The sequence below is a fragment of the Rhamphochromis longiceps genome, linkage group LG6, assembly GCF_057381845.1.
Source record: "Rhamphochromis longiceps isolate RC_006_pf linkage group LG6, R_longiceps_female_GT1.1, whole genome shotgun sequence".
Lineage (NCBI taxonomy): Eukaryota > Metazoa > Chordata > Actinopteri > Cichliformes > Cichlidae > Rhamphochromis > Rhamphochromis longiceps.
Genome location: NC_140562.1, coordinates 24452270 through 24463739, shown reverse-complemented (window position 1 = coordinate 24463739; position 11470 = coordinate 24452270). Strand labels below are relative to the sequence as shown.

Sequence of the window (11470 nt, the reverse complement as noted above, 5' to 3'; positions counted from 1 at the left end):
CTGAGGAGTCAACATCCGATATTATCATTGCTTGTAACCCGGTAAATAATTTCGTACATCTCCCCATAAAACAAGTCTTAGCGGGGAAAAAAGCTCATATTCGAATAAGTTTATTAAAGCACCCCCCTCTGTGGGAAAGAGTCAACCATGAGGCGAGTTTTGTCAACAGCAATTGTCCATTTGGTAAAAACAAATATCCGTCTCAAAGTCATATTTTACCGTTGCAGAATGCGGAAAACAGACGGCGTTCGCAAGAAGGCACACACACACACTCACACTCACACACACACACACACACACACACACACACCGCGGGTACTTTTACAATGGGTTTTCTCAATAGATAGAAAATGTTGATCCGCTGAGGAGTCAACATCCGATATTATCATTGCTTGTAACCCGGTTTCTTACATCTCCCCATAAAACAAGTCTTAGCGTGGAAAAAAGCTCATATTCGAATAAGTTTATTAAAGCACCCCCCTCTGTGGGAAAGAGTCAACCATGAGGAGAGTTTTGTCAACAGCAATTGTCCATTTGGTAAAACAAATATCCGTCTCAAAGTCGTATTTTACCGTTGCAGAATGCGGAAAAACAGACGGCGTTCGCAAGAAGGCACACACACACACACACACACACACACACCCCGCGGGCCAAGGAGGAGTTTTTTTCTTCAATACTTTAACAATAAGTTTTCTCAATAGATAGAAAATGATGACGCTGAGGAGTCAACATCCGATATTATCATTGCTTGTAACCCGGTTTCTTACATCTCCCCATAAAACTAGTCTTAGTGGAAAAAAGCTCATATTCGAATAAGTTTATTAAAGCACCCCCCTCTGTGGGAAAGAGTCAACCATGAGGCGAGTTTTGTCAACAGCAAGAACAAGGTCAGACAGCAATTGTCCATTTGGTAAAACAAATACCCGTCTCAAAGTCATATTTTACCGTTGCAGAATGTGGAAAACAGACGGCGTTCGCAAGAAGGCAATCAAAAAACAAACAAACAACCCTCTCTAACTATCGGTATTGTCAAGAGAAAGATGCGAAAAACAGATGCTTCGCTAGACTAGGATAAAATGAGAGAAGAAACGGGAGGGGAGTCGCTATCTGCTCAGCCCCTACTGTGACAGTTCTACCAATCGCGAGGAAGAATCCGTGAATATTATGTCAGCATTCCGTTCAAACAACGCCGCCGATCAGAGCGCCAGAGCCATCTCGCCAGAACTGTTCATACCTCACCCCGGTAAGTTTTTTTCTTTACGACTTTAAATTATATATCAACAGAGATGTCAATAATTTGATTACTTTCTTTTAGATTTCTACATCAATGATTTCACGCAAGTGGACTACGGTACGTTTAAATAAGTATATACCATTTTTTAAATAAGTTTAGATAGACTTGATTTAACCATGCTCTGATACTTACAGAAACAATCGATAATGCAGTGAGTAACAGCAGAAATCTGGCCGTTTTCCGCGGCGAATTAGAAGCCATATCCCCCACAGAACCTCCGCTACCGCCGCGTCGAAGAGAAGAACGAGAAGACGGCACTATTTTCGTCTCCGCATACCGGGAGAACCGCGGAGAAAAAAGTTTTAAAATCGAAGGTAAACAATATGATGCATTATCCGCCATTTTGTTGAATAACAGGATGTGACGGAGTAATCCGAGTGTGCTATACCGCCCCTCCCGACCCGGAGCAGATTTTTAAAAAGTTTTGCTTTATTTCTCGACAGAGGTAATCGAGAATATACAGACCCCGCCGCAGCGAAAAGAAGAAGAAGAAGACGACGACGTTATTTTCGTCAACGCATACCGGGAGAACTGCAGGAAAATACCTTTTAAACCAAAAGGTAAACAATATGATGCAATATCCGTCATTTCGATAAATATCAGGATGTGGCGGAGTAATCCGAGTGTGCTATACCGCCCCTCCCGACTTGGAGTGGTATAAAGCGTGCTAGAAAGTTTTTATTTATTAAATCTTTCTCTTTTTGTTTTATTTCTCAGCAGCCGAGATTGCAGATATATCTATACAAACCCCCGCCGCTACAGACAATCGCGCGGAGGAGCGAGGTAAATAAAAAGTTTTTTCATTCTCGAAAAATAGGAAGGAGGAGGTTGTTTTCTTAAATCTCTTCTGTTTTATTTCTCGGCAGCCGAGATTGCAGATATATCTATACAAACCCCCGCCGCTACAGACAATCGCGCGGAGGAGCGAGGTAAATAAAACGTTTTTTCATTCTCAAAAGATAGGAAGGAGGAGATTGTTTTCTTAAATCTCTTCTGTTTTATTCCCCCCCCCGACAGAGACCGATACAGAAAATCAGGCGGAAGAAAATCAGGCTGAGGAGGAGGAGGAACCGTCCAGATCTCCTCCTCTTAGGAGACTGAGAGCTCCTCTCAGGAGACCGAGAGGTAATTGACGGGGGGATGAATCGATCCTATTAAACTTCTCTGCTCTATAAAAATAAAAATAAAAAATGTAAGGTTTAAAAATACATTCTGTCCGTCTTTTCTTACAGCTCGACGGATGCTTCATAAGAAGAGAATCCTTGAAAACCTCGCTTTCATGTACGCCATAACAGTTCGCACATATGCATCGATATACAGACACAAGGACCTGTAAAGTAAAAGCATGTAAAAGTCTGTGAATTAAGAAATAAAGAAAATCATGTCGGAAGAACACAGCATTCCTGAGGCTTTGTTGGAAGCCGTGGCAGAATTAAACAGAAACGATGAACATTTAGCCCCACCTTTAGAAAACAATATAGCCCCACCACCAAACGACCCACTACAACCTTTAGAAAACGCATTGCAGGTCCTCCTTCAAAACATTGAAAACGAACGGCTTGCCGGTCTACTGAACTTTGACCCTCTGCAGCCGATAGAAAATGCTCTTCAGCTCTACGACCAGCAGCAGGGGGAGCAGCAGGTGCAGCAGCATCATCATCAGCAGCCCAGGGAGGAGGAGGACCGGCCTGCGGAGCATCAACAAGGAGGAGGAGGATCTCGGGTACAGAACGATGCGGTGACTCGCCGCGAACATTTTAATAATTTCGAAATAAGGCGAGTATTTAACATTCCCTCTCCGGATGAAGCGAGCGACCTCGCTCAATTTTACCTCGACGTCAGGGATAATTTTGTAGATCTAGCGGATAGGGTCAGACCGGAAGTTAGTCGTAACGACCGGGTTCAACTGGAGATCATCAGCGAGCACGCGCGAAATCACTCTGTTTTTAACGTCGATGACGAAAGCGCTGAAAACATTGTACCGGTTTTTGAGGACCTGCTAGCCAGGCTGATACAATCAAACGGAGCGATCGTCGCAGGCTCTCCCCTAGAAATTGTTGTGCAAGTAATTAGAAATCCTAGAGGCGGTGGCAGTAATGACCCGCGTAAAAAAATTCACAAAATGTTAGATGATGAAATTCTAGTCAAAAAGCGTCGCTGTCTGTACGTGGTAAAAAACAAAAACGATAATCTGTGTTTTGCCATCAACCTGATTCACCTCACTCAACCTCATTTCACAGATAAACAGGCCCTGGAACGCGGCAGAGAGCTGCAGCGTTTAGCGGGGTTGAGCGATCGCACTCAGGTAACTCTCACCGACATAGGTAAATTCGAACAAATACTAAAACGTAAAATCGTCGTGTTTTACCGCCCGCCCGAGGACAGAACTCTTTCATTAATCGAAACAGACTACCCGAACACGCCTCACCCGCTGTACTTATTCTTATTCCACCATCACTATTACGGAATAAAAAATCTAAAAACATTTTTAGGAATTCAGTACATTTGTGAAGAATGTCACCGCGGGTATTATAAAAGAGAGGAACACTTTTGTCAAAACCGCTGCAACCTCTGTTTTGACCCCGCATGCCCCTCTCACTTTCTGGACTCTGTAATCTGTACGGATTGTAACAGATCATGTCGCACACGCGCGTGTTATTTAAAGCACAAACAACCTAGAATTCACTCCGGTTCAGACCTCAGCGTTTGTCAACGATTGTATAAATGTCCGGACTGCAAGTTCCTCTCCCGTCGCGGAAAGCACAGGTGCACAGCCGCCAGATGTAAAATCTGTCGCGCGGAGCTTCCTCCCGACAACGATCAACACCTGTGTTACATCCAACCTTTGAAACATGAAAACTCTGATAACGCTTCCATAATCTTTTATGACTTTGAAACCTTCCCAGACAGGGAGGGGGCGCACGTCCCTTACCTAGTGTGCACAAAATCTCTAGAAGGAGAAGAGTGGCACGCTTACGGTGTAGACTGTGTTGAAAAGTTTCTCCAAAGATACAGAAGGAAAAGATATAGAGAGACCACGTTCGTTGCGCACAACGCGAAAGGGTTTGACAGCTATTTAATTCTAAGTCACCTGGTGGGGGGTGGGATGACACCCTCTCTCATCATGCAAGGCAGTAAAATTATATGTTTCACAGAATCCGATTTCCTTCTCAAATTCATAGACTCGCTTTCTTTTCTCACCATGCGTCTCAGCGCTATGCCCAAAGCTTTAGGCTTCGAGGACAAATCCAAGGGATTTTTTCCTCACAAATTCAGCTCGCGGGACCGATTAAAATACTCGGGTCCGTATCCTCCTCCTTCAGATTACGGGGTGGAGCGCATGTCACTCCCCGAACGGGCTGAGTTTTTGCGTTGGCACTGCGAGGCCTCCCGGGGAGTGTTTAACTTTGAAAAAGAGTCCCTGTATTACTGCCGAAACGACGTTAATATCCTGAGAGAGGCGTGCGTAAAGTTCAGAGACGGGTTTATAGGCGAAACTAAAGTAGACCCTTTCAGCTGCATCACTATAGCTTCAGCCTGCATGAAAGTGTTTCTCACCAATTTCCTACCCGAAAACAGTCTGGCCATTCCCTCGCCCGACAACTACGGGCGTAGGTTCAGAGCCTATTCGCACGCGTCCATTCAGTGGCTGGAGTGGGTAGCTCACTCTCAGAAAATTCCCGTTCAACACGCTCTCACAACCGGTGGGGAGAAAAAAATAGGCCCGTACTTTGTCGACGGATACGCGCTGATTAACGGGGAAAAGTGGGTGTGGGAATTTCTGGGATGCTTTTATCACGGCTGTCCAAAATGCTACAGGCCTGAGGAAATCTGCCCTTTGACCCGCGCTCCTTACGGGGACCTACACGCCTCAGCTGAGGCGAGGCTCCGGGAGCTGAGAAACGTTTACAGAGTCCGCACGGTCACTCTGTGGGAGCACGAATGGAACAAGATGAAAAAATCGAACGAGGAGGTTATAAATTTTATGCGGAGCTACGAAGTCCCGGAACCTCTGTCTCCTCGCTCGGGACTTTACGGAGGCCGCACTTCGGCCTTGAGGCTGCGTTACAGCGCCTCACCAGGAGAAAATGTGTATTACGTAGACGTCACATCCCTGTACCCTTACGTCAACGCCAAGCGCGCTTACCCTCTGCATCACCCCCAAATCATCAGAGAGAATTTTGCAGACCCTCGCAGTTATTTCGGGCTGATCAGAGCCACCCGCCGCGCGGGCTCTATTTCCCCGTTGTACCGTACAAAACCCCCGGAGGTAAATTAATATTCTCCCTCTGTCGCACCTGCGCCGAGACTAATCAACAAAGCGATCCGTGCCTTCACGACGACGAGGCCAGAGCTCTCACCGGGGTCTGGGTCACCGTCGAGTTTAACAAAGCCTTAGAATTAGGTTACAGAGTGGCTAGAATCACAGAGGTCTGGCACTTTGATAATCGCAGTAGCGATATTTTCGCCGGTTATATTAACACTTTTCTCAAAGGCAAACAGGAAGCCTCCGGTTATCCTCCGGAAGCTCGCGACGAGGTGAGAGGAACAAATACGTGGAAGAGTACCACAGGCATCAGGGCATACGTTTAGACCCGTCAAAAATAGAGGTGAATCCGGCCAAAAGACAAGTTTCGAAATTGTGTCTCAACAGTTTCTGGGGAAAGTTTGCTCAGAGAACCAACCTGACTCAGACCACTCTGGTCAGAAAGCCGAGTCAGTTTTTTAACTACGTCTTTTCAGGACAGTACGTCTTTAAACACGTCTCTTTTTTAAAGACCAAAAAACAGGAAGTGGCTTTAATTCAGTGGAGCTATAACGAGCGGTGCGTGATACCTCCCGGCGCTACCAATAATGTTTTCATAGCCGCTTTCACCACAGCCTACGCCCGTCTAAAACTCTACGAGTATTTAGAAAAATTGCAGCGCAGCGTTCTGTACACCGACACCGACTCTCTGATCTACGTAGTGAAAGATGGGGAGGAACCTTTAGAGCTGGGCAACTATCTAGGGGATCTCACGGACGAATTAGACGGGGACACCATCCAGGAATTTGTCTCCGCGGGTCCAAAGAGTTACGCCTACCGGACCAGAAACAAAAAGAAACTGGTGGTAAAAATGAAAGGAATAACGCAGACGAGAGAATGTTGCGAACGTGTCAATTTCGACAGTATGAGCGGGTTGGTGGAAAGTTACCTTTCTGGTATGAAAGAGGCGGAGCTCGAGACCCCTCAGAACGGTATTCAGAGGGATAAGAGAGGCTTTGTGCTCAAAAACAGAACATTTCAGAAAAAGTTTCGCGTGGTTTACGACAAGAGACGTCTCTTTCCAGACGGCACAACTCTGCCTTTCGGGTACTAGTGTTTTTGTTTTAGTTTTCTTCTAAAAAAAAAAAAAAAAATGGAGGAAACTGATTTTGATCACAGACTGAAAGTGCCTTTTTCCTGTCTAGTTGTGGGTCCTAGCGGGTGTGGGAAAACTCATTTTGTAAAGTGTGTTTTGGAAAACTGTGAACGCGTCATGGATACTGTGCCCGCGAATATTGTGTGGATTTATACTTCTTTTCAACCCATGTACGAGGAGCTTTCAAAGACCAATAAAAACATTAAATTTGTCGAGGGGTTGCCTGATTCTTTTGAAGATTTCCGAGACGTTCTGGTGGTGCTGGATGACGTCATCTTTCAGGCCTCGGATCACCAGGAAGTGGTTAAAATTTTCACTCAATACCGCCACCATAAAAACGTCTCGGTCATGATGCTGACCCAGAATGTTTTCCATCAGGGTAAATACAGCCGCACCATCAGCTTAAACTCCAATTATATGGTGTTGTTTAAAAACCCCAGAGACAAGCTGCAGATTGAGATTTTGGCCCGTCAGATTTTCCCTTCGCAAAAAACATTTTTCTCAGACAGTTTCAAAGACGCCACCGAGGAGCCCCACGGGTATTTAATCCTCGATCTCACTCCCTCGTGCCCAGAACGCTACAGAGTGCGTGCCGGTCTGCTTCCGGGGCAGTACCCCGTCATTTACCTGCCTAAACCTAAGTAGCCATGTCTCAGCGTATAAAAAGAAACGCAGTCTTACTGCAAGCTCTGTACCACGCGTCGCCGCAGAAACGCAAAGACATTCTCACTCACAGCTCCCCGGATTTCCTCCAGGCGCTGTGCGAGATAGCTTTAAATCTTTTAAGGGGAAACATACCTCTTTCCGCTCCTCAATACCAAAAACTGAAACGCCAGAAAAAGATCATCAGGCTGCTGGCCGACAAGAAAACGAGTTTAAACCGTAAGCGTCAAGTTTTAAAGAAACAAACGGGCGGGTTTCTTTTCCCTCTGTTGTCCGCAGCCGTACCCATTCTGGGGAACCTGCTGGGAGGAATATTTCAAAAACGCTGAGATGTTTAAAAAAATGATTCTCGTTCCCTCTCACGAGTTGAAAAAACTGACCCGACCCACCGAGCCTACCGTCAGAGAAACTGCCAAAGACGATTTGGACGAAAAGATGAAAGCCATACTGGAGGATCCGCGGCTAAATTCGTACGAAAAAATCAAAAGATACGAGTCTCTGCTGCGGAGATATCTCACACTCTCTAAACAGGACCGGGACGAGGAGAGTAGGGTGACTTTCCACCTCCCGCCAGAGGAGGCGCAGCAGCAGGTGCAGCAGCAGGTGCATCAGCAGGTGCAGCAACAAGTGCAGCGGCCCAGAGAGGAGGATGATGAAATGATGGAATAAGTATTAAAATCCTTACCCCCTCGAGATCGCAAAAACGCCCGCTACATTATGCAGAAATTACCTGAGGGTGGAGGAGGATGGACAAAGAGGGGTGAATTTGTTTACAAGGGGGATGCGGTGCGGGGTTCGCACATGATCGATCTATTTAAAAACCTCTCCCTCTCTTTTAAAAGTAAAAACCAAACGCGACCGAAAGGATGGAACGCATTTTTAACTACTTTGGTCGAAACAAACATACCCTCATCCTCAATACATAACCGTAGAGCTCGCGACCAGTATGCGCGTCTTAAATCTGTGGAGGAGGAGGAGGGAGGACAGACACCTGCGCGAAGGGGGAGAAAACCTTCTCGAGTCAAAATAACGCTTTCCCCGACCTGGACCTCTATGTAAAATCAAATGTTTTTTGTTTACAAATGAAATAAAAAACGCTGCAACAAACTTTTTTTTGTTTACGTTTCTTTATTCGATACACACATCTTTAAACTTTTGTAAGGAGCACGCCCCGTGATGACCTCTGCGAGAGCGAGCGGGGCAGCGTCCTTTCAGAAAGTCAGACACCATATCATCATTTTTAAACACATCGTTATAGTACAGAGAAAGTATTTTACCGACGGATAACCCCTGAGCCTTGTGACATAGATAAAAAATGCAATGTTGCCCGCAAACGACAGACATAGGGTGCTGAAGTTGACGATCGTGATAGAGTATTTTGTCAGAGCGGCCTTCCAGAAACTCTGAGATGACCGAGGGATAGTGAGCAAAGTCGGGAGGGAATCCGTAAGAGTCAAAAAAAGTGGAGGAGCCGTCCTTTTCCAGAGTCAGCCAGTGTTCTCCCCTCAAGTGCGAGGGGTGAGTGTTTACTATAAAGTAGGCGGGGGGTTTAAAGTCGCGCCTCAAAAAGGCCAGCTGGTCCGAGGCCCAAACCCCGCAGAAAGCGTCTCCTAAGGCGCGATGTAGAATGTGCTCCAGCTGAAGGTTATCCATGTATATATTTTTTTTAGTAATAATCCACCAGCACCTGTCTTTTAGAGTCAATCTCCAAAATTGAGTCGTAGCAGGCGTACACTATGAGAGTTGTGGTCTGAGGCAGAGGAACTCTGAATCTCATCTCCAGCCTCAAATTCCCGTTGGAGACGGGAGACAGGGCGTCAGCATCCTCGCTGGGTTCCAGATTAAAGGCAAAAAGGGCGTACCCTTCATTAAATTCCCGGCGGTCGATGCTCAGAGGTAAATCTTTGAGGTGTCTCCCCGTGGCGGAAAACATGTGATAAAACTCCCTGACCGAATTTCCGCGGTCAAACTGTGGCTGGAAAGCTTTGGCGGGCACCTGCCTGCCGTCCTGACACAACGCCAGATACTCCACATCGTTGTGTCTAAAGTTGAAAGGCGACAGATCCCTCCTCCCGGTGAAGGCGTCGTGATGAACCATGCCCAGGACCACGTATTTGGGCATGGCTCCCAGAAAGAGATTCTCTTGGTTGCAGATCCTGGAATTTTCAGGGATGGAGTAGGTTTTCACAGAAACGCGCGAAAGAGGATAGAGGGCGTTTCCTTTCATCAGGGCCGCGGCGTGCCCCAGCCTGACGGCCGGCGAGACCGTGACCTTTTTAACAAACAGAGAGGCCGAAGTTATTTTCAGAGCAAACTGCGAATCCCGAGTTCCCATCAGACTGAAGGCATCGCTGTTGCGTATCAATTTAATTCTCAAATCCACAGAGTTCAGCAGGAGCCTCTCGCAGAAGAAAATATCTGCGTGGAGGGGACCCAGCAGGTCCACTTCTCGCGACTCGGCCGTGAAAACGGCTCTCTGTTTTATCCCTTTGTTCGGCCCGTTGCTTATAACTATAGAATCCATGTCTCCGGCAGTGTCTTTGTAAAACAGACCGGCGCTGAATTGACTCTTTAGAGTGTCTTCTGAAAAGTTGAGCAGCGTCTCGATCATGGCCCTGTAAGGGTGGGTGGCGCTGGACTGCGAAATCAATCGATCCCCCAGAATAACGTCGCACTGACTGAAAATTGTGTTGAGAGGATAATTGATGAGGGCTACCCCTGCATCGGGTGGGATGTTGCTCCCGTCCTTTTCCGTAATTTTCACTCTCAGATGGAGCATGGTGTCGTTCAGATCGAGATACTTTTCCCCGTCTCCGGGGATGAAAAATTCAATGGGTGAGTTGTCGTTCAAAGCAGAGAGGGGCTGACATTCTTGATATTTTTTATCCTCTATGGATAGCTGGGTCATGGGAGCCGAAAATAGATCCAGTTCGGCAAGGGTGCATTCGGCAGATTTCTTGTGTAAGAGAGACATTTTTTTATTTATTTATTTTCTTCTAAAATATGTCCGAGCTCCTCTGGGGCTTCCTTCTCTTCCCACTGCCAGCCTTAACTGATTTACTTTTTACTCCGACGCTTTTATTTTTAATCCGCTCGCCCGGAGGGCGTTTCCTCTTCCTGCGGGAGAGGACCATCATACCCCCCGCCCCCTCCTGGCGAGGCTCTGTCAGCTTACCCATCACTCTTTTCACAGCGTCTGTAGCGATATTGGTTGCGGCCGTTTTCAGGTGAGGTTTAGCTACGGCGAACCCGGATTTGAAGAGAGGAGACACGAAACGAAACAGTCTGGAGAAGATGGATCCTATCCCTCTGCCGTACATCACGGGCGCTCCGTAAAAACCCGGAAGGGAACCTCCCACCTGCCCCTCATAATACCTCACAAAACGGTGGGGGTCCTGCGGGAGACGCGCCGCCATTCTCAAGCCGGTTTAAAGTGCAGCTTGACTATCGTTTTCCCGTAAACAAAATCCACGAATCTGTCGCGGTCCGTTTTAATTTCTACGCGTATGGTTTTAATGTATTTTTTAGATACGCGCAAGTAATGGACCGTATTATGTCTGATGCTGATCACGTCTCCGTAATCGCCTTTCACGTTAAGGACGCTGAGCAACGGTGAGTAACTGTCACCGACCGGCTGGTACTGAACGATGTCGGTGTAGAGAAACAGGTTATATACGCCCGCGTTCATATCGCACGGATACGGAGTAGAGCGCTTCGACAGAGTCCACCACTCGTTCGTTTTCAATCCCAGCATGTAAGCCAGAGGAGGGAAGACCTTTATTTTATGGCTCCCGACTCCTTTGACATCCAGACGTTTGGTGATGTTGTTGAATGAAGCCTCGAAGGACGGGTCGTACTTTTGGATCGCCGGCACCAGGTGATCCAATAGATCTTTAACGCGTCCGTAATGACCTCCCCTGCCGAATTTTAAAATCACCAGGGGTTGATCTTCCTCCGTCGTCCGCATCAGCTCCAAGTAGGAGGCGTCCGGCGGTAGATTGTACCATGTGCGCGGATAAATGAATTCGCATAAGCCCACGCTCCATTCTCCGGTCAGCTCGAGGGGTTTGGCCAGATCCACCGTGTAGCAGCCGCTGGCGTTATCTTTAAA

General features: G+C 46.9%; 2 protein-coding genes across 2 annotated transcripts; one reads left to right on the top strand and one right to left on the bottom strand.

Moving 5' to 3' along the window:
• The first annotated feature begins 882 nt into the window (after positions 1 to 882).
• LOC146668048 (uncharacterized) lies at positions 883 to 2630 on the top strand. Its single transcript, XM_085408583.1, has 8 exons — positions 883 to 1243; positions 1316 to 1351; positions 1429 to 1608; positions 1738 to 1854; positions 2015 to 2077; positions 2161 to 2223; positions 2312 to 2419; positions 2527 to 2630. Exons 1-8 carry the CDS (start codon positions 1165 to 1167, stop codon positions 2628 to 2630), a joined length of 750 nt encoding a protein of 249 aa, XP_085264709.1. The 5' UTR covers positions 883 to 1164.
• A 6395-nt stretch (positions 2631 to 9025) lies between these two features.
• LOC146668047 (uncharacterized protein F54H12.2-like) lies at positions 9026 to 10333 on the bottom strand. Its single transcript, XM_085408818.1, has one exon. The coding sequence runs from the start codon at positions 10331 to 10333 to the stop codon at positions 9026 to 9028; it is 1308 nt and encodes a 435-aa protein (XP_085264944.1).
• Between the last annotated feature and the right edge of the window lie 1137 nt (positions 10334 to 11470).

What these genes read in the sequence shown, in the direction of transcription:
- LOC146668048 (XM_085408583.1), top strand. Translation starts at nt 1,165, where the DNA reads ATGTCAGCATTCCGTTCAAACAACGCCGCCGATCAGAGCGCCAGAGCC. An exon ending in TTTCACGCAAGTGGACTACG is followed by an intron (nt 1,352 to 1,428) that starts GTACGTTTAAAT and finishes TGATACTTACAG; the next exon opens with AAACAATCGATAATGCAGTG. An exon ending in CAATCGCGCGGAGGAGCGAG is followed by an intron (nt 2,078 to 2,160) that starts GTAAATAAAAAG and finishes ATTTCTCGGCAG; the next exon opens with CCGAGATTGCAGATATATCT.
- LOC146668047 (XM_085408818.1), bottom strand. Translation starts at nt 10,333, where the DNA reads ATGTCTCTCTTACACAAGAAATCTGCCGAATGCACCCTTGCCGAACTG.